Consider the following 22,073-nt stretch of genomic DNA (forward strand, 5'->3'; position numbering starts at 1 on the left):
ATTTTTATTATATTTTTGGTCATTTACCTGAAGTCTGTTCGTTGGTTTACATGCCAATTGAGGTGATTGTTCTTAGGAGTCTCTCAAAGCATCTGCCATTTGCAAGGTGCTGTTTGCCTGGGGAAATAAGGGACAGGACATGGATCCTCCCCTGGAGCAGTACACATTCTGGAAGCAGATACAGGTATATAATAAGATTCCAAAGCAAAATAAGAGAGTTGTATGGAAGCTCGTAGAAGGTGACTTAATTAGATGAAAGATTGGGGAAGGATTTCTAAAAGAAGGGCTGTCTCAAGCTGGGTATTTAGTGTCAGTTAGCCAAGTAGAAGATGAGACGGTGAAAAGGGCATTCTAGACAAAAGTAATAGTAAAACAAAACACAAGGAAGATATGAAACAGGTTGATGAATACCCATTCCCAAAGGGATAATGGACAAACAAAAACCATGTCACACCTACAGAATCAGTATCACTGGAGGTAGAACCTGTTCCATATTTTTAACAAACTCTCCACATGATTTTTTTCACACTAAATTTTTTAAACCAGGGATGCCTGGGTGGCTCAGTGGTTAAGCACTGGCCTTCAGCTCAGGGTGTAATCCTGGAGTCCCAGGATTGAGTCCCACATCGGGCTCCCTGCACAGAGCCTGCTTCTCCCTCTGCCTTTGTCTCTGCCTCTCTCTCTCTCTCTGTCTCTCATGAATAAATAAGTAAAATCTTTTTTTTTTTTTTTTTTTAGTAAAATCTTTTTTTAAAAAAGTTTTCTAAACCATTGGCTTATAGGCTAACGTGTATGTTTTCCTAATTCAAATGCATTCCCAGCACAATTACAACTGTGTTCTTTCCAGAAATAATTTTCTACAATCCACTTCCGCAGCTATGAGTCTTTTCAGCATTTCACATTATGTTTCTGACCTTCCCTTTAGGAGTCCTTGAAGACCTTACTTTGTTTTATTCACAGATTAGAATTATTAGAGTTGAGAGTGAAATGTTGGAATAGTCCTTAAGCTTCTCATTTTTTAGAGTGATTCTGATATAGACAGTTGGAAGACCACACTTGCTCTAGTAAAGATACCTAGGTAGATCCTGAAAATAAGAAAATGGATTAAAACCATGAGTAACTCCTCTTCTTCCCCCCATAGTACTCCTCTACAGGGCTTATATAACACTCAGGCCCTACCTTTGAGTCAATGATAGAAGAAAAGTTATTACACACTTTCTTCAAGAAGAGATCTCTTCTAAGGAGAATCAAAGCTTTATTTCTGGGCTTGGACTTGTCCAAAATTTGAGGACCGTAGACTGGATTGAATAAATCTGTCTCTGAATGCCTTCTGTGAGCCTGGCATTGTGCTAGACCTTGAGTGATTCATGGAAGAAAAGCCACCCATCAGATAGACACATACAGAGAACTGAAAGTAGTACATTTAAGATTGAAGCAACCAAAAAAAAAAAAAAAAAAAGATTGAAGCAACCTCTATCCAGGAAAATTCTGAAAAAATATAATAAAAAAAGAAACTTTGAAAGTGTTATGAGAACTCTCATGAGAGACATGGTAAAGCAGCAGCAAAAGCTTCACAGAAGAGATAACATTGGATCCAGACCTGGAAGAGTGTTGATGGGCATGGGAGAGGACAGTTGGAAAGGGCCTTCCAGGTTCAGGAAATAAGGAAAGGTATAGAGCTGTCAGAGTCCATTGTTAGGGGTGCCTGGGTGGCTCAGTCGATTAAATATCTGCCTTTGGCTCAGATCATGATCCCGGGGTCCTGGGATTGAGTCCCACATCTGGCTCCCTACCCAGCGGGGAGTTTGCTTCTCCCTTTACCTGTAGCTCCTCCTGCTTATGCCCACCCCTCTCTCAAATAAATAAAACCTTCTTTTTTTTAAAAAAAAAAAAAAGTCCATTTTTAGTTTGGTAAGGGCAAATGGTCTCGGGTAGCCAGAGCACAGGCATGTGACAGGGAAGTTGTGAGACTAAAAAGGTAAATTAGGACTAATTTTTCCTGAAGTCCACGATGAAGCATAGAACTTGAGATTATAAAACCCTGAGAGTAATTGTAATGAAATTAGATAGTAAGTCTTTTGATACCGTGAAGAACTGAACAGAGAGAGGAAAACCACTTACAGATTGGGTTTCAGATCCTTTTTTTTTTTTTTTTTTTTAATTTTTATTTGTTTATGATAGTCACAGAGAGAGAGAGGCAGAGACACAGGCGGAGGGAGAAGCAGGCTCCATGCACCGGGAGCCTGATGTGGGATTCGATCCCGGGTCTCCAGGATCGCGCCCTGGGCCAAAGGCAGGCGCCAAACCACTGCGCCACCCAGGGATCCCTGGGTTTCAGATTCTAGAAAGATTGTGGTTGGTGTGGGTTTAGGATAAGCCATTCTCCTGAACCCTTCTGTTCTTTGGGATTTCTAGGCATCTGGCTGAGTTGTGGAGAACTCTGGAAGTGGAACTGCCCAGCACCACCTGGATTCTGTGGAGACTCCTGAGGAAGCTGCAGAAATGCCATAATGAGCCCACCCATGAGAAGATGGCCTATGTGGCTGTTGCTGTAAGCCATTGAGCTTTGTCCCTCCAACTTCAGCACAATATGCTCCTTTTCTTGGTGTGACTCATCCAACACCCCTTCTGGAGAGTGTCTCTTTTTTATCCCTCTCAAAGTTTGCTTCTTTCACCCATTTATAAATCCATAATGTCTCTACCAAGGGACTGACATGGAGTGGCTTGGGAGAGTGAAGGAATCACTATGATTTAATGAGTTTGGTTTAATCAATGTAGTTAAATGTTCCCTTATCCTTTAAAAAATATGTATCATCTGGGGTGCCCGAGTGACTCAGTCGATTAACTGTCCAACTCTTGATCTCAGCTCAGGTCTTACCTCAGAGTTGTGAATTCAAGCCCCACATTGGTCTCCACTTCAGGCATGGAACCTACTTAAAATAAAGTAAAAGTAGGGACACCTGGGTGGCTCAGCGGTTAAGCATCTGCCTTCAGCTCAGGTCGTGATCTCGAGGTCCTGGGATTGAGTCCTGAATCAGGCTCCCTGCAGGGGAAAAAAGAAGTCACATAATACAGAAGAATAAGATATAAAAAAGAAAAGGTAAATAAATAAAAATTAAAAAAATAAATAAATAAAATCAGGGGGATCCCTGGGTGGCGCAGCGGTTTGGCGCCTGCCTTTGGCCCAGGGCGCGATCCTGGAGACCCGGGATCGAATCCCACATCGGGCTCCTGGTGCATGGAGCCTGCTTCTCCCTCTGCCTGTGTCTCTGCCTCTCTCTCTCTCTCTCTGTGACTATCATAAATAAATAAAAATTAAAAAAATAAATAAATAAATAAAAAAGAAAAGGTCCTCCGTGAGCTGAGATTGGCAAACTTTTTCTATAAATATTTTAGATTTTTGGGCCACATGCACTCACTCTCTTGCATGCGCTCTCTCTCTGCAAATAAATATAATCTTAAAAAAAAAAAGACTTTTTAAAAAAATCTAAAGACCATTCTTAGCCTAGCTATATCATCTCCCTAAAAATGAACTTTCTAGAAGTGTTTATACATATATAAATATTTTCTATATGTATTTATTTGGTATACTTTTTCCTCCCATTTTTTTCCTTTTAAGTAGCCTTTTTTTTTTTTTTTTTTTTTTTTAAAGAGAGAGAGCTAGCAGGGGGTAGGGCAGAGGGAGAAACAGACACCCCCCTGAGCAGGGAGCCTGACCTGGGGCATGATCCCAGGACCCTGAGATCATGACCTGAGCCGAAGGCACTTAACCAAATGTGCCACCCAGGCACCCCTAGATTTTATTTTATTTTTAATTTTTTTTAATTTGTATTTATTTATGATAGTCACACACAGAGAGAGAGAGAGAGGCAGAGACACAGGCAGAGGGAGAAGCAGGCTCCATGCACCGGGAGCCCGACGTGGCACTCGATCCCGGGTCTCCAGGGTCGCGCCCTGGGCCAAAGGCAGGCGCCAAACTGCTGCGCCACCCAGGGATCCCTAGATTTTATTTTTTAGAGTAGTTTTAGGTTTACACTAAAACTGAACAGAAAGTACAAAGTTTCTGTATACTTTCTATCCCCTACATGCACAGCCTCCCCCACTATCAATATATACTTTTTACTTTATTTTCTTCCCTACCAGTTTATGGTTCAGGTTTCTCTGACCCAAGTTATTATCGTACAGGTTTTTTTTTAGCTTCCAAAGTTATTCTGACATCTCTAATCTGCCATTGTGTCCTCTCCTATTCTCTCTTTTCTTGTGGATTTACACCTTTTTTAAAATCCCTATAATGTTATCTTAGTTTTAGGAGTCAGAGCAGATAAAGGCATATATTTAATCATGTTAGTGTATGAAATTGTATGTATATATTAGTAGGATCAAATTAGATATATTATTTAGTGACCTGCTTTTTAAATTTAACAATATATTAACTACTTTTCATATCAAAATATAAGACTCTGTTATTCTTTTCATAGCTGTATAGTAATTTTTTTTATTAACTTCTTAAAAACAGACAATATGTAACATGGTATAAAACCATTCATTTCGGGATCCCTGGATGGCGCAGTGGTTTAGCGCCTGCCTTTGGCCCAGGGCACGATCCTGGAGACCCGGGATCAAATCCCACATTGGGCTCCTGGTGCATGGAGCCTGCTTCTCCCTCTGCCTATGTCTCTGCCTCTCTCTCTCTCTCTGTGACTATCATAAATAAATTTTAAAAAATTAAAAAAAAAAAAACCATTCGTTTCATTTCCAAGTTTCCTCTTAGTGAACATTTTAACAATTTTCAAACTATGGCCATAAAAACAGTGCTACAATAAATTTAATCATGCATATATAGATTTTGTTATACATATCCAATTATTATTACTTTTATTTTTATTTTTTTAAAATAAAGATTTTATTTATTTAGAGGGAGAGAGAGAACACAGCAGGGAGGAGCAGAAGGAGAGGAAGAGAGAGTCTTAGGGAGAATCTGTGCTGAGACCCCCAACACAGGGCTCAATCTCACAACCTGGGCTGAAACCAAGAGTCAGACTCTTAACTGACTATGCCACCCAGGCACTCTAAGCATCCAACTCTTGATCTCAGATCAGGTCTTGATCACAGGATCGTGGGTTCAAGCCCCACATTAGGTTGCACACTGGGCATGGAGCCTAATTTAAAAAGTAATTAGGATGCCTGGGTGGCTCAGTGGTTGAGCGGCTGCCTTTGCCTCAGGGTGTGATCCCGGAGTCCTGGCATCAATCCCACATGGGGCTCCCTGTGGGGAGCCTGCTTCTCCCTCTGCCTATGTCTCTGCCTCTCTCTGTGTGTCTCTCATAAATAAATAAAATCTTTAATATATATACATATATATACATATACATATGTGTGTATATATAAAACTCATCCATCAAAAATCACTCTCTCTTCCTCTCCCTCTGCCCCTCCCTGCTGTGTTCTCTCTCTCCCTCTAAATAAATAAATAAATCTTAAAAAAAAAAAGAATTAGACACTCAACCAGCTGAGCCACCCAGGTGCCCCTACATCTGAATTTAGATGCCCCTCTCTCTTTGGTAACCTGAAATGACTACTTCATTCCTATTTCTTTTCCTCTGCACTTTCATGTCCCTGCACTGATTACCACTACTGTTCTTCCCATCGAATAGTAGAACCAGAAAGCATGATCTGGCACAAGCAGACATAAAGCAAAAGTAAGGAGTAATGCTAGCAGCTGTCACGCTCTATGGTGTACCTTTTCTACCACAGGCAACAGATGCCCTTTATGAGGTGTTTGTGGGAAACAGGCTCCAAGCAGCTACATTCCGACTCTTTCCTCAGCTTCTCATGACACTGCTCATCCAGATACACCACAGCATCGGTCTCACCATGTCTGATGTCGCCGTTCCAAGTGGCCTGTACACAGAACAGGAAATGTCATCAGAGGTCACCCCTTTGTGGTACTGCCTGTTATGATTTTGTTACCCATCACTTACACTAAGCTCTAGGCACTGTGGTAGACACAGGATAGCCAAGATGTGGTCCCAACCATGGGACAGCTTACAGTCTGCCCTCATGGGACATCAGGATGAAATGCCCAGGAATCACTCTGGGCTCTCACTGGTTGGTTGTCTGATTGTTTTATTGGTGCCAAGATAAACCCAATAGAAATTTTTTTTTTTAATTTATGATAGTCACACAGAGAGAGAGAGAGAGGCAGAGACACAGGCAGAGGGAGAAGCAGGCTCCATACACAGGGAGCCCGACGTGGGATTCGATCCCGGGTCTCCAGGATCGCGCCCTGGGCCAAAGGCAGGCGCTAAACCGCTGCGCCACCCAGGGATCCCCCCAATAGAAATTTAATAGTGCATGACTTTCTTTTAGAGGTAATGCTGTAATGTGGATTATTTAAGAACACCTGACTAAAAGTTAGGGGAACTGAGTTCTAATTCTCATTCATTTAACTAGCTATGTACTCTGGGCAAATCTTCCATTGTTCTGTGCCTTGGTTTTCCTATCTGTAAATCAGGCCAGACTAGGTACTCTTCGAAAACCTTCTAATTTTAGGATTATCTGGTGTTATATCCAGCATACTAGTTCAGTAAGTAGTAGGGATAGTTTATTTTAATTAATCTCTCTACCCCCTGTGGGGCTCAAACTCATGAACTGGAGATCAAGAGTTACATGCTCTACTGAGCCAGTCAGGTACCCCAGTAGTGGAGGTAGTTTACAAAGCACTGTGGGGGCACCTGGATGGCTTAGTTGATTAATCATCTGACTCTTTTTTTAAAAAATGACTTTATTTATTTATTCATAGAGACACAGAGAGAGAGAGGGAGGCAGAGACACAGGCGGAGGGAGAAGCAGGCACCATGCAGAGAGCCTGACTTGGGACTTGATCCAGGGTCTCCAGGATCACACCTTGGGCTGCAGGTGGCGCTAAACTGCTGTGCCACCGGGGCTGCCCAATCATCTGACTCTTGATCTCAGCTCAGGTCTTGATCTCAGGGTTATGAGTTCAATCCCCACATTGAACTCATGCTGGTGGGGAGCTCACTTTGAAAATAAATAAGTAAAATAAAAAATAAAATAAAAAGGAATATGGGTAAACTTTATGGGGGTGTTTTTAAAAGTGGTTTTAAAAAAGCAGTGCATATGGGTTTAGCATCCCATATCATTTGCTTTATTGCAGATTTCAAACTCCCAGGGAAACAAAATCTAATTAGATTTCTTTATGCTAAAAATTTGTGTGAAGGGCCTTTCAAGTTATTAGAGCATTAAGAGTCTTTGGGGAAAAAAAAAAAAAAAAAGAGTCTTTGGGGAAATCTAAAAAGAAGAGAATTACCATCCAGAGCTAGCAATGCATGGCCCTCCTCAGTGAGAGCAGGGTAATTGTGTACTGATAAGTTGGAGGGACCTGTTCTATTCACTTGTTCTGGTTTTATTCAATTTAGCTTCGCCATACAAGCTACAAAGAGTCTCCTCCTCAGAACATTGTGCTGGCAGGAATTCAACATCATGGAAAAGAATAAAGGATGGACCCTCCTGGAAGGAAAAGAATGCCATCTTCAGGGAGTATCTCTCCTTGCTAAGTAAGATTACCTTGCCATGCACACCTGCTCTAAATCAGCATTGCGTTAGGTATTTTTCTCCTTTTTTGTTAAAACAGCAACCAAAGTTGGATAATATCACAGTTTAGGGAAATATCCATAATGCCAGGCAGATTTTTCAGAGTCTTGCCACTGCCATACCATCCTATGCACCTAAAGCTGGGCAGAATCCTCAGAGGGCCCACAGCCCCAGGAAAAATGCAGTCTGGATAGGAGCATTTCTAAGAGGTGCCCTGTTGGGTGTTCTGTTTTGCAGTGCATTGCTGGAAAGAAATCACCTCCTTGCACACAAAGTCATGTACTTGTTGGTCCCTCTTCTTAACCGAGGGAATGATAAACATAAACTCACATCTGCAGGATTTTTTGTGGAGGTAAGATTTGTTAGATTGAGGAAGTCTGTAAAGCAGCAATACCTGCCTTCCTGGGCCCTATCCAACTGGGATCCATTTCAGATGTGGGATAGAAATAGTTTCAGATTCAAGCCTACTGAAATTCTTCTAGTCATATACTCATTATTTAGGCTTCCTTATGTATCTATAGCATAAGCATCACCCCACTTTTGGGGAAGGTGGTTCCCCTCATGAAAAAGGGTTGAAAGGTAACTTCTTTGGCTGATTTCTTGGTTCTTTCAGCTTCTCCAGAGTCCAGTGGCTAGGAGACTGCCCAGCATATACTCCATTGTCCGCTTGAAAGACTGGCTACATCATGGAAATAGAGTCTTCAAATTTCTTGCCCTAAGGGGACTGCGCTATCTTATTAAACACCAGGATATGGTAGGACGGGCCCCCAGACCACTGATTTGTAAGTCACAAATCAAACATACCCCAGAAAGATCCCCAAGCAACTGGTAACAGCCAAGAAGGAAATTGGGTAGCCTAGGAATAGGAACAAGTAGGAGTACATCCCTTTGTATCTTTTAAATTTTATGCCTAGGAAATATGTAAGTACTGACTTAAGTATTTCATGAAATCACAAGAAATAAGTCCAAGTCGCATATATTCATAATATTTGAAACCTACAAATTTTTTCTTTTTTTAAGATTTTATTTATTTATTCATGAGAGACAAAGAGAGAGAGAGGCAGAGACACAGGCAGAGAGAGAAGCAGGCTCCATGCAGGGAGCCTGATGTGGGACTCAATCCTGGGACTCCAGGACACCCTGGACCGAAGGCAGGCACTAAACCGCTGAACCACCAGGGATCCCCCTAAAACCTATAATTTGTATAAGGAAGTACCCTCACTGTCATCACACTATCACAGCCTGGGTGAAATTCAGGTGTCCTTTTATGTCTTGTACCATGTTGCCCTAAGGAGTACATTGGATAGGCCATTATATCTGCTCCTAAGATGTGTATCATCTAAACAAAGATTATTGACATTCATGTTGAAGTAAAGTTCATTTTCTACCAGCCTAGCTAGAAACTAGGCCTGGGTCAGAAGGAAAGATGAATCCCTGGGCCTTCAATTTTTTCACTTGAGTTCAATTTTTTTAATATTTATTTATTTATTTTTAAGATTTTATTTATTTAGGCCAGCCCAGGTGGCTCAGTGGTTTAGCGCCACCTTCAGCCCAGGGCATGATCCTGGAAACCTGGGATTGAGTCTCACCTCAGGCTCCCTACATGGAGCCTGCTTCTCCCTCTGCCTGTGTCTCTGCTTCTCTCTCTCTCTCTCTCTCTCTCTCTCTCTCTGTCTCTCATGAATAAATAAATAAATCTTATAAATAAATAAATAAGTATATATTTGAAACAAAGATGACAGTTGTTAGCATGTTAATTCTGGTTGTTTGGATATACAAATATTTGCTGCCATATTCTATTTACTTTTTACATGTATGTTTTAAACTTTAAAACTCTGAGATTGCTTCCTTTTGGAAGTTTCAGAAGAATATAACCCCAATTCAGAATGGGAAGGACCCTTCAGGGTCCTCAGTCAATTTCTACTTGATTTCTTGGAAGGAATCTTAACTGTCTCTGGATACATTCCATGTTAGAGAACTCACTAGGACCTGAGCTAGCCATCTTATATTTCTCTTGTTGTAAGCAATTCTTTACACTGACCCTAAATCTCTGTCACTTGACCATCCCCACTTGGTCCCATTGCTGCCCAAATGAAGCAACTTAAAACAGCTCTGCCCCCTTCTCTACGATCAGTCCTGCCAATACTGAGAGGGCAGTCATGCCCTCTTCTCTGTTCTTAACTAGCCAGTGCTACCAAACATTGAACAAGCACCACGTACTAGATAAAGGTGGGGAGCCCTACTTTGGTACCAGATAAAGTGCTATCAAGAGGGTGATGGTGCACTCCTTTGGGCACACAGAGGGAAGACATCAGGAGCCTGTTGCCATGCATCTTAGACCTCTTATGTGAAACCGACGAGAAGATTGTTTTGTTGGCCATCCAGATACTCCTGCAACTCGTGGGGACAATGGATTTCACCACCCTGACGGCCATGATGAAGACCCTGTTCACCCTATTTGGTGATGTAAGACAATGAGAGAGGAGAAGCTTTCCTAGGGGAGGGTAATTGGCATAACAGAAAATAGAAATTGGGATAGTAATAAATATACTCTATTTTATTTGTTTTTAAGATTTTTATTTATTCATGAGAGACACACAGAGAGAGAGTGAGAGAGGGGCAGAGACATAGGCAGAGGGAGAAGCAGGCTCTATGCAGGGAGCCTGACGTGGGACTCAATCCCAGGTCTCCAGGATCACGCCCTGGGCTGAAGGCAGCACTAAACCGCTGAGCCACCCGGGATGCGCAATACACTCTATTTTATATAGTACTTTTTATGTTCACAGCACTTTCAAATCTCCTCTCTGAAGACCCTTCCAGGTAACTTGTGATGTTAGTAGGACTGGTGTTATTGTTTGCCAGACTAAATAAAAAACAGTTGTAGAGACTTGCCAATGTACCACCCTGATCATGGGATGAGGAAGAAGTTTGTATAAGAAAAGACATCTTTCAAGGAACACTCAGGACTGGGTCCCCATCCCAAATCCCAAAGATTAAAAACAAACAAACAAGCAAACAAACAAACATGGAGCACAATGAACCATATCCTTGAAAGAGTCAAGTATGGCAAGGCTGGAATTCTGAATCTCAGCAAAACAGCTTGTGTGAATGGTTAATACTAGTATCAGGCACAAGCTGTGCTGACTACATTTCTCATTTGTGGAGCGAGAGAAGAACCAGTACTACAAAGCACCAGGTCTTGCCATCTTTATATACATTTGGCTTCTTGTCCTCAGCTACCTACAGCTAACTAGCCTCATGTTAGGACTGATGTTTCAACCAACAAGTTCAGCATGAACACTTTCAGTGACTTGCTTCCCTTTGGATACTCCCTTTGTAGGTGAGATCTGATGTTCATCGTCTCTCCATGACCCTGTTTGGAGCATCCATAAAGTCTGTGAAATACACAGATAAGAAGGGTGTAGAGAATCAAGTCCTGGACAGCTTGGTCCCACTACTTCTGTATTCTCAGGATGAAAATGATGCAGTAGCTGAGGTAATGCCTTTGTCAAGTTCTTTCAGGCCTGAATAACTTCTAGTCCAGAGCCAAATCTGCAAATAAGCATTCATATCTTTGAAGGCAGGGACTTTGTGGTACCATCTTTTTTTTTTTTTTAAAGATTTTATTTATTTATTCATAGAGACAGAGAGAGAGGCAGAGACACAGGCAGAGGGAGAAGCAGGCCATGCAGGGAGCCTGATGTGGGACTTGATCCGGGGTCTCCAAGATCACGCCCTGGGCTGCAGGTGGCGCTAAACCACTGCGCCACCAGGGCTGCCCTGTGGTACCATCTTTATTTACTATTTCCTCTAGCACAAGCTATCTTTCAAATATTTTGCCTAAGTGAATTGTGTGAAAAATCTTACTCCTTATTTCTGTATAGCAAATTATGGCCCTTTGTGGGTAAGAACAATATTTAAACCTTTTTGCAGCCCCACCCCAATATTTAGCCTAGCACAGAGCCTAAATACAGTGCCAAATGCAGCAAACTCTTTTTGTTGATGACAGTGACAGTATTTCATTATCTGTCTTCTTGTATTCAATAACTGCCTTCTGGCCTTTAGACAAATAGACTTGTATTGAGGGCTAAGTCATAAATAGCTTCTCTGACAATCTAGGGAAGCTTCTATATCTCCTTAATATTTTGGGAGTTTCTGCCATAGAGTTGTGCATGGGATGTCATCATCTTGAGAACTGTCCCATACCTCAGGAGCCTGTCCATTCCAGTGTGTTATGACCACTAGTTACAGCAGACCAGAGGAATGTTTAGACCACAATGATTCTGGAAAAATGCTAGAGCTTTCCCCTACTTAAGTTCCCCATTACAGAAATGAAAGCAGGATCGATAACAAGATTTAAGATTATGGTTGGCGGGGATCCCTGGATGGCTCAGCGGTTTAGCGCCACCTTCAGCCCAGGGTCTGATCCTGGAGTCGTGGGATCAAGGCCCATGTCTGGCTCCCTGTGTGGAGCCTGCTTCTCCCTCTGCCTGTGTCTCTGCCCCCGCCCCCACCTGTGTCTCTCATGAATAAATAAATAAAATCTTAAAAAAAAAAAAAAGATTATGGTTGGCCCTGGTATCTTAATGTAGGGGAAGTATTATGGTCTTGTAACCAAAACTATGAAATATGTCAGACCCCAATAAAGTATAGAGTAGAGCTTCCAAACCAAGAGATAGAAAAGAATGCCCTATAGGGGTCACAGATATTTGGATGCATTGATACCCATCTCACCCCCTTGACCCGTCAGCCCTTATCATCAAGTAAGGCATAGAGCAGCCAAGGCTCTGCACTTACTTTCTTTCAAACCTTGAATGATTCCTAACTTTGTCTTCAAAGCTCTTCAGAGGGTATTCTAAGCAGAGAGGTGAAATCTAACATTGAACAGGTTAGGAATCACTAACACAGGCAGCCCCGGGTGGCTCAGCGGTTTAGCACTGCCTTCAGCCCAGGGCATGATCCTGGACCTAGGATCGAGTCCCATGTCAGGCTCCCTGCATGGAGCCTGCTTCTCCCTCTGCCTGTGTCTCTGCCTCTCTCTCTCTCTCTCTGTCTCTCATGAATAAACAAAATCTTTAAAAAAAAAAATGGAATCACTAACACAGAGAACCAAATCTACCACTCATGTAAAAAATAAAACAGGAATAAATCATGTACCTATCCTCAGTTGAATTCCCCCGACAGCTATCATCCTGAATTTTGTTATCACTTCTGCGGTAATATTTGTTCATGTTTTACAACTTTATATGTAGAAAAAAAATCTTTGTATCTTGTATCATTTATAAATCTCTTAGCAACTTGCTCGAGCTTTTTTTGCTTATTTAGCATTGTAAGATTTGCCCACGTTGTGGGCTCCAGTTCATTTATTCTAACTGCTGTATAGAATTCTATCTTGAAGATATCCTCACACTTCTCCCATGCTCCTATTCTTGAACATTTAATTGTCTCTAGTTCTTCATTGTTACAGTGCTGCAGTAAGCATTCTTTACGTATTCCTTTGTGGACCTATGTGAGAGTTTCTTGAGGGAATAAACCCAGAAGTAAACTATCTGGGTATCTTTAACTTTACTAGATATTTACAAATAAACAAAGTAGCTGAACTAACTTGTATTCCCATCAGTTCCCAAAGGAATTTTAATGGCCCAAATCTAGTGGACCTGGGATAAGATACTTGCTTGAATTGAATACTCTTAAGTGGTGGTATGTGGTACATGGGAGGCATTCTGAGAGCCGTGGATAGAGAAGCCCACTTACTAAATTTTGCTCAAGCATCTGGATTGGGAAGAGATCAGTACTGTCCAGAATTCCTTCCAAGCCAGAGATTCCACAAGGACTATGAGAAGAGGAGCTACACTTCCCTATGTGAAGTGACAGAAGAATGAAATGGGAGCAGCAAGTAGATGGAGGAGCCCTGCCTCTTAGCGCATGGAGTAGTGGGAACCCCTGCCCCAATCTCTGTTCTGGTGTTACACTTTTACCTTAGACCAGTGGTTTCTACATCCTCCCCACAGCTCTGCAGGCTTCATGGGTCCCTTTCAGGGGGATTGTTTAGGGAAATTGAAGGAGGGCAGGACTCTGGTTTCTCTCTATCCCTGCCCTCACTTTAGCCAGTTCTTTTTGAAGGAAGGTTACCTCAGCTAAAAAATGTTTGAAAACGCTGATCTCTGATAATCCTTTTCATAGGAAAGCAGGCAAGTCCTAACTATATGTGCCCAGTTCCTGAAGTGGAAGCTGCCCCAAGAAGTGTACTGCAAAGATCCCTGGTACATCAGCCCTAGTGAAGCTGGAACAGTCTGCAAATTCTTTGTATGTGAGCGATACTGGCTTTGTTAACTCTCATATGCTTGCATGCTTAGTTTTTCTGATGTAGTTTTTTTTTTAATTTTTTATTTATTTATAATAGTCACATAGAGAGAGAGAGAGAGAGGCAGAGACACAGGCAGAGGGAGAAGCAGGCTCCATGCACCGGGAGCCCGATGTGGGATTCGATCCCGGGTCTCCAGGATCGCGCCCTGGGCCAAAGGCAGGCGCCAAACCGCTGCGCCACCCAGGGATCCCTCTGATGTAGTTTTTAATGGAGGAACACGACATAAAGGAAACATTTACCATCCCTTTTGACATCAGCAGCTGATATCCATGAACCATCTTGTATTGGGAAGCTATTTCTCTAGTTTCCTCCCAACTGAGTCACAGACTTACTTTCTATTACCACCTTTCTTCATAAAAAAAAAGACTCTCTCTTGGATTCTTGGGAGCCCCACTAACCTGAGTCAGAGGCTATGGAGTCAGGCTGATAGTATGTGCTGAAAAAACTATTTATGAAGTGAATTGAAATGGAGTTGTGTATTGCCTTTACAATGCCTACTATGAAGAGCCCAGGACTGGCTGTTCCCATGGGTCTTCCGTATGGGTACCTGCTTAGGACCTAACGTGGGCTCCTCTGATCAAACTTAACAGGGCTAGGAAGCCCCATTATACCACTGTGTCAGGCTTTCCACTAAGAATTATCTCTCTGACATGTACCCAAGTGTTTATCTGAGGCATTGATGACAGTATTTACTGCAAAAATTCAGTGCTCTCAATGTATAAGATTTTAGATTGTCCATGTAACATCATAAGAGCTATGGGAATAGATCCCGACTGTCCTCCTCCTATCTTCGAGCAGCCTATCTTTGTAACAGAATCACTGAGAGGTACATTTATTCATCCAGTAAGCCCAATACATCCGGTGTGCAACAGGCAGTGGAGAACCCAAAAACATGCCAAAGATAAGAACTTCCTAAGGGAGCTTGCTAGCTAGTAAGGGAGATAAAACCTCTGTGGAAAATGAAATAGAAACTCAAGGTGGAAAATGGTATGTGCCAAGAGAGGGGTACTTGCAGAAATGCTCAGAGCAGAGTGGAGGCAATAGTAGGCGTGCGTGGGTGGCTCAGTTGGTTAAGTGTCTGCCTTGGGCTCAGGTCATGATCCCAGGGATCGAACTCCACATTGGGCTCCCTGCTCAACAGAGAGTCTGCTTCTCCCGCACCCTCTTGCCTTTCCCCCTACTTGTGCTCTTTGGTTCTCTCTCCCTGTCAAATAAATAAATAAAATCCTCAAAAAAAAAAAAAAAAAGTCGAGAGTGACCTGGGAAGAGCCGATAGGCGATAGGAAGGCAGAGTTCAAGGCAGAGCTGAGTGAACGGAGAAAACTTAGATCAGAGAAGTGGAGATGGACATTAGAAGCACACCAGGGACAATCTGCAGCATGAGTGGGTGTGAACATGGTGCATCCAGAGGACGTAACTTTGTCTAAGGACTTGTTATTGTGGTGTAACATTCATTAAGCAACTGCAGTTATTAATTCAAGCACCATATTCTATGCGTCCTATGTCTAACATCGTCCCTGGCTCTGGAAACTAAGTGAGGCTGACAAAAACAGTGGTGTACTTCACTCCTTTCTACTCTTACTTTTTTCCCCACTTAGGGAAAAAAATGCCAGGGGAAAGTTAACCTCCTAGCCCAAACATTGATGTTCTCCAAGAATGCAAAACTTCCTATCAGAAGAGCAGCAGTCTTATTTGTAGGTATAAACAATCCTTTCATTTCTACAGTCACTTTATCCTATATTTTCACAAATTGTGTTGTTGAGTATCCCCGTTGTTTATGAAGATGACCTTGAAAACACTCTTTTGGAGAAAAGGGCTGTTATCTATAGGTAACAGGCACTTGGAAGGCAAGTTTTTAGAATCTGTCTAATCATCAAAAGGCCAGTTCTACCAACTGCTCAGAGTCAAAGCCAGACCACAGCCTTACTGACTTTATCCTGCACTTAGGACTGTTGTTAAAGTATGTGGATTGCAGCGAGCTCAGGACGAAGGGCACTGACTGGATAGAGAATGGTAAGTAATAACACATTTGGATTTGGTTTGGGGTAGGATCTGAGGCAGTGACTGGGGGCAGGCTCTCTGACAGAGGTTAGAGCTTGGGAACCAGAGAGCCTGACTTTTGCAGTAATAAAGACCTTGGAGACAGTGAATGACGGTCTCCTCCCAGTTCAATTCCCCTTATTAGGAAAGGACATGACACTATTTGTTTGGAAACCAGCTTTGCTGAGTGTCTCAGGAACAAGTCCTGATTTTACCTAGAAATACCATCTTACTAAGTTCTGATGATAGCTCACGAGTACCTCAGAGATGACTACAACACTCTTTTCTATAAGCAGTTGTCCTGTGAAGTGGCAGGACTTGGCAGTACAGAGGTTTATAGTCCTATAAGGTAGCCATCATGCAAATGGTTTTCTGGATTGTCAGTGAGTGGAAGTTTCTATAACTATACAGCTTTGAGGATTTAGCACTCAAAGAATTATTTATTCCCACTTGAAAAGTAGTCATACAATTAGAAAATGCTGTAAAATGCCAAGCCTCACAACCCAAAAGTATGTACTATGAGAACCAAATTAAAATCCTGGGGGCCCCTGGCTGGCTCAGTTGGTAGAGCATGAGACTCTTAATCTCAGATTGTGAGTTCAAGCTCCATGTTGGGTATAAAGATTACTTAAAAATAAAATCCTTAAGCGGTGCCTGCATGGCTCAGTTGGTTAAGCAACTGACTTGGTTTCAGTTCAGGTTGTGACCTCATGGTTGTGATCTCATGGGATCATAACTATGGGATTGAGTCCTGCTGCAGGCTCCATGCTCAGTGGGGAGTCCGCTTCCCTTCTCTCTCTGCCGCTCCTCCCATGTGTGCGGCTCTCTCTCTCTCTCTCTCAAATAAACAAATTAAAAAAAAAAAAAACTTATCCTGAAAAGTTCACTGCTTTTATTTATTTATTTATTTATTTATTTATTTTAAAGATTTTATTTATTTATTCATGAGAGACACACAGAGAGAGGCGGAGACACAGGCATTAGGAGAAGCAGGCTCCATGCAGGGAGCCCAACAGAGAACTCATCCCGGGTCCCCAGGATCACACCCTAGGCTGAAGGCGGCGCTAAACCGCTGAGCCACCCAGGCTGCCCCAGTTCACTGCTTTTAAAATAAAAATATGTAACTGATAAAATAGCCAGAAGCTGGACCTATTTAAGAAAGATTATGAGAGGGGCATCTGAGGCTCAGTTAAGCATCTGCCTTTGGCTCAGGTCATGATCTCGGGGTCTTGCAATCGAGCCCAGCATTGGGCTCCCTGCTCGTGGGAGTCTACTTCTCCTTCTCCCTCTGCCCCTCCTCCACTCATGCTCTCTTGCTATCTCTCTCCCTCTCTCTCTCTCTCAAATAAATAAATAAATATTTTTTTAAAAAAATTTTAAAGAAAGATTATAAGAGGGGTGCCTCACTGGCTCTGTCACTGGAGTGTGCAATTCTTGACCTTAGAGTTGTAGGCTTGAGCCCCACACTGGGTGCAGAGACTACTTAAAAATGAAATCTTTGGGCAGCCCCAGTGGCCCAGAGGTTTAGCGCCACCTTCGGCCCCAGGTGTGATCCCAGAGACCGGGGATCAAGTCCCACATCAGGCTCCCTGCATGGAGCCTGCTTCTCCCTCTGCCTGTGTGTCTGCCTCTGTGTGTGTGTGTGTCTGTCATGAATAAATAGATAAAACCTTTTTTTTAAAAATGAAATCTTTGGGACGCCTACATGGCTCAGCAGTTGAGTGCGCCTGCCTTCAGCCCAGGGCATGATCCTGGAGTCCCGGGATCAAGTCCCACATCGGCCTCCCTGCATGGAGCCTGCTTCTCTCTCTGCCTGTGTCTCTGCTTCTCTCTCTCTCTCTCTCTGTCTCTCATGAATAAATAAAGTCTTAAAAAAAAAAAGAAATCTTAAAGAAAAAAAAAATTATGCAAGAGATGCCTAGCTAGCTCAGTCAGTATAGCATGCAACTCCTGGTCTCAAGGTCATAAGTTTGAGTACCACATCAGAGGTAGAGTTCACTTAAAATATTAATTAAATTAAAAAAAGAGAGAGAGAGACCTGGGTGGCTCAGTGATTGAGCGTCTGCCTTTGGCTCAGGTCATGATCCTGGGATCCCAGGATCGAGTCCTGCATCAGGCTCCCTGTATGGGAGCCTGCTTCTCCCTCTGCCTATGTCTCTGCCTCTCTCTGTGTGTCTCTCATGAATAAATAAATAAATAAATAATTTTTTAAAATAAAAAGAAAAAAAAGAAAAAGGAAAAATTATTTGTGTAAAAAAATTATAAGAGGTATTAACTAGGGCAGCCTGGGTGGCTCAGCGGTTTGGCACCTGCCTTCGGCCCAGGGTGTGATCCTGGAGACCCGGGATCGAGTCCCACATCAGGCTCCCTGCGTGGAGCCTGCTTCTCCCTCTGCCTGTGCCTCTGCCTCTCTCTGTCTCTCATGAATAAATAAAAGAAAATCTTTAACAAAAAAAAAAAAAAAAGAGGTATTAACTAGATTTGTTGTAGTGGTGATCATTCTGCAGTATATACAAATATCAAATTATACTTAATAAAATTTTTTTTTCAATCATATGATCCTATAACATGGATATGCTATACTTTATTAAACTAATTTCTTAGTATTTCTAATCTTGGATGTTTTCCATTATTTTTTAAAGATTTATTTCTTTCTTTCTTCGTGAGAGACACACACAGAGAGGCAGAGACATAGGCATAGGGAGAAGCAGGCTCCCTGCAGGGAGCCCGATGTGGGACTCATGTGAGACTCGATCCCAGTACCCCAGATCACACCGCAAACCACTGAGCTACCCAGGTGCCCCCATTTTTGTTATTTTTAAGTAACACTGGAATGAACATTCCTGTACCTATTTCTCCTTATTTTCATAGGTTAAATTCCTAGCAGTGAGATTGATAAGTCAAAGTATATATTTACTTAAAGGGTTTGATACACGTTGCCAAACTTCCCTATAAAAAAGGGATATCGGGCAGCCCCGGTGGTGCAGCGGTTTAGCGCCACCTGCAGCCCGGGGTGTGATCCTGGAGACCTGGGATCGAGTCCCACATAGGGCTTCCTGCATGGAGCCTGCTTCTCCCTCTGCCTGTGTCTCTGCCTCTCTCTTCGCTCTCTCTGAATGAATAAATAAATCTTTAAAAAAAGGGGGGGGATATCAATCTATGCTCATACCAGCACAGTGTATGATAATGTCAATTTTCAGGTGCCTGGCTGGCTCAGTCAGAAGAGCAACTCTTCAAGAGCAACTCTTGATCCCAGGGTCATGAATTCAAGCCCCATACTGGGTATAGAGATTACTAAAAAACAAAAAGACTTTTATTGTTTAATAATAAATAAACTAAAAAAAAGTCATCTTTCCCTTCACATATCTATGTTTGAATATTAATTTATTAATTAGTAGTTTGCCATTTTGACAGAAAAAGTCATACTGGTATCTCATTATTGTTTTGGCTATGCCCAATGTGGGACTTGAACTCACAACCCTAAGATGAAGAGTTATGCACTCTACCAAATGAGCCAGCCAAGTGCCCCAAAGTTATGAAAAATATTATAGAAAAAAATGTTAATGGCTTGGATAAGAGATGATGCAATATTAAATGAAACAAGCAATTGTTAGATAATATGTATAATTTAGTTTCATTTGAACAAAAAGGCACACGTGTAACTGAATAGAAAAAATAAACAAACATAACAGAGGGTTTTCTCTGTTGGTCCAATTATAAGTAACTGATTTTCTTCTAATGCTTACATGTTATCTAAATTTTCTACACAATGAAGTATTTATTTTGCAAGAAGAAACAAAAACTAACAAATTTTTTAAATAATAAATTTATTTTTTTATTGGTGTTCAATTTGAAAAACTAACAAATTTTTAAGAAAAAACTTAAAAAGAAAAAAAAAAGAAAAAAAAAGAAAAAACTTAAAAAGAATAATTTAAGAGTAGCCTCTAGGACCAACACAGGAACTTAGAAATTAGCAGTCTTAGACATGGCTCGACAGGTACAGATAATTTAACTTTAGGTGGACTGCTTGACAGTGTGGTTATTGTAAAGGAGTATACTATTTGGCAATTCAAAAATGAATAAATTTTTTAGGTCAAAATTGGAATTGGTTTACAAATGTATAACTTTCAGACAGAGTCTTAGAAAAAGTCCTTCATCTCAGCTGCTATAGACTTATTGGCTATTTGGTGTGTGGACCAGAGATCATTTCCATGGATCTTCACCTCCAACCTGGATTTTGTGGCCACTTAGATCTGAAAGCTCTGCTGCATGATCCTGAGCCCTCTCTGTGCATCATCGCCTCTCAGGCTCTCTTCCGAGTGCAGAAGGTGGGGGCTGAGCCAGATCCCAGGCAGTCCATTGCAGGTTGAGGAAGCTCATGGGCTGTCTTCCTACTTAGAAATGCAAGGCAAGTAACTTCGGGTAAAAACTAATTCTTTCAAAAACCACAAAAGTAATAGTACCCCCTTTTTATTTTCAGACTTAAAGCAATGCTAGCCTGAAGCTACCTCCACCCATTTAATTACCTCAGAACATATTTTTTGCTGTCAAAATCTTTAAGGAATTAGGCTATATAAGGGAAGCTAGCTCTTAGCTTAAATTTGTGAAAATAGTGAAATTCTGCTGAGTTTTTGAGGCATGCCAGAACTTCTATAAAGTCCTGGTCTTGATAAACAGATCTAGCATAGCTTCAAACGAGATTCTAAATAAATGTTAATATTGCAATGTTAGTATTGTTGGGTCTCTTATCAAAGCCCACTCTACTTATCAACAATCTGAAGAATAACAACCAATTCTTATAGTTTGATATTATTGGTGTATTTTTATAAAATCCCTGTGGTTTTTTTCTTCTCCTTTCTCTTTCCCTTAAAAACCTTCAAGCAGGAAAAAATTTCTGAAGTGGTAAATTCTAAATCTACCCCAGTTATGTAAGATTTCCACTCTGTCCTTCCCCTTTTCATTTTCCTGATTCCCTCTCCTATAACTACTGTCAGATCCTCAGTTGGCTTTTGGATGGGAACCATTGTTTCTTGAGCACCCACTGTCTGCTTTAAGCATAGATGGAGAAAGTTTTCAAGTAGAAGTTTCCCAAGAAAGAGATTAGTTTGTGTTGGGTGAATACTTTGATAAGCTGCATATAGAAGGGTGGGAACCCCCAAGAGGCATACCAGATTAATTAGAAATGGTCCCTATTGGTCTATTTCCCAGGCTTTTGTCTGATTAAGTAGAGAGCCACAGCTGAGTTGTCTAGGGCGATGGAGAGGCCTCTGGGAGACGGTATGAGAAAAGAAAGGCTATGAGTCAACTGGCATGTGAAAAAGACACATCCAATGGTGAATTGCATTAAGTTTTTGTTGTAAAGTGGGCAACATGAATCCTTACCACCCTGTACCCCAGATTTTCACCTTTCACCCCCAGCCCTCTGCCAAGATATCTTTACAACTTTCTTTGCGATTAATGGTAAGTTGTGTTTGTTTCAGGTGTTGCCAACAGCATGCAGAGTGTGACTGCAAGAGAATCCCTGCCCAAGAGAGGTCTTCATAGTTGACACTAGCAGACAGGAGTTTTGAACTAATTGCAGACCCCACCTGTCTGCTGAATTAAATCTTCACCTTTGAGCAGAGCCAAGAAGACACCTTGAGGATGGCTGCTGGATGTTAAACTTCAGTGCACTGAGCACATTTGAGTTACACGTTATCTCTTGCTGCCCTCTCCTTGGTCTCACTGCATTAAATCACCTTCACTCTCCACTTTTGAACTGTCCGTTTTGTGGATTATCCAGTGAAAATGACTAACACTTAGAGTGTTTACAATGGGCCAGGCTCTAAGTACATTATATGATTAACTCTTTCAATCCTCAACCACTCCATGTATGATTCTCTGTTTATGAGGGACATTATATGAAAGTGACTTGCACACAGTCACATAAATAATAAATGCCAGGATTCAAACTCAAGAGTCTGGCTGCAAAGTCCACATTCTTGGCTGTTCTGCTCTACCCTTTTCTAATCTACTCTGTCCCTCTCCTGTCAATAAATGCAGATCTACTCTA

The 22,073-nt window shown here is 41.8% G+C and overlaps 1 protein-coding gene across 1 annotated transcript in view; it reads left to right on the plus strand.

Annotated features, from left to right (window-relative positions):
* MROH8 (maestro heat like repeat family member 8) overlaps positions 1 to 22,073 on the plus strand; it is a 59,030-nt gene extending 36,957 nt beyond the window's left edge. Inside the window, exons 13-24 of the mRNA XM_041732652.1 lie at positions 2,416 to 2,551; positions 5,755 to 5,945; positions 7,440 to 7,577; positions 7,852 to 7,966; positions 8,228 to 8,368; positions 9,916 to 10,080; positions 10,955 to 11,110; positions 13,798 to 13,920; positions 15,580 to 15,679; positions 15,929 to 15,994; positions 20,273 to 20,429; positions 21,502 to 22,073. Coding sequence (XP_041588586.1) covers positions 2,416 to 2,551; positions 5,755 to 5,945; positions 7,440 to 7,577; positions 7,852 to 7,966; positions 8,228 to 8,368; positions 9,916 to 10,080; positions 10,955 to 11,110; positions 13,798 to 13,920; positions 15,580 to 15,679; positions 15,929 to 15,994; positions 20,273 to 20,391 — 1,450 coding nt within the window. The 3' untranslated portion in view covers positions 20,392 to 20,429; positions 21,502 to 22,073. The remainder of the gene's footprint in view (positions 1 to 2,415; positions 2,552 to 5,754; positions 5,946 to 7,439; positions 7,578 to 7,851; positions 7,967 to 8,227; positions 8,369 to 9,915; positions 10,081 to 10,954; positions 11,111 to 13,797; positions 13,921 to 15,579; positions 15,680 to 15,928; positions 15,995 to 20,272; positions 20,430 to 21,501) is intronic.

This window comes from Vulpes lagopus, chromosome 18 (assembly GCF_018345385.1).
Source record: "Vulpes lagopus strain Blue_001 chromosome 18, ASM1834538v1, whole genome shotgun sequence".
Classification (NCBI taxonomy): Eukaryota; Metazoa; Chordata; class Mammalia; order Carnivora; family Canidae; genus Vulpes; species Vulpes lagopus.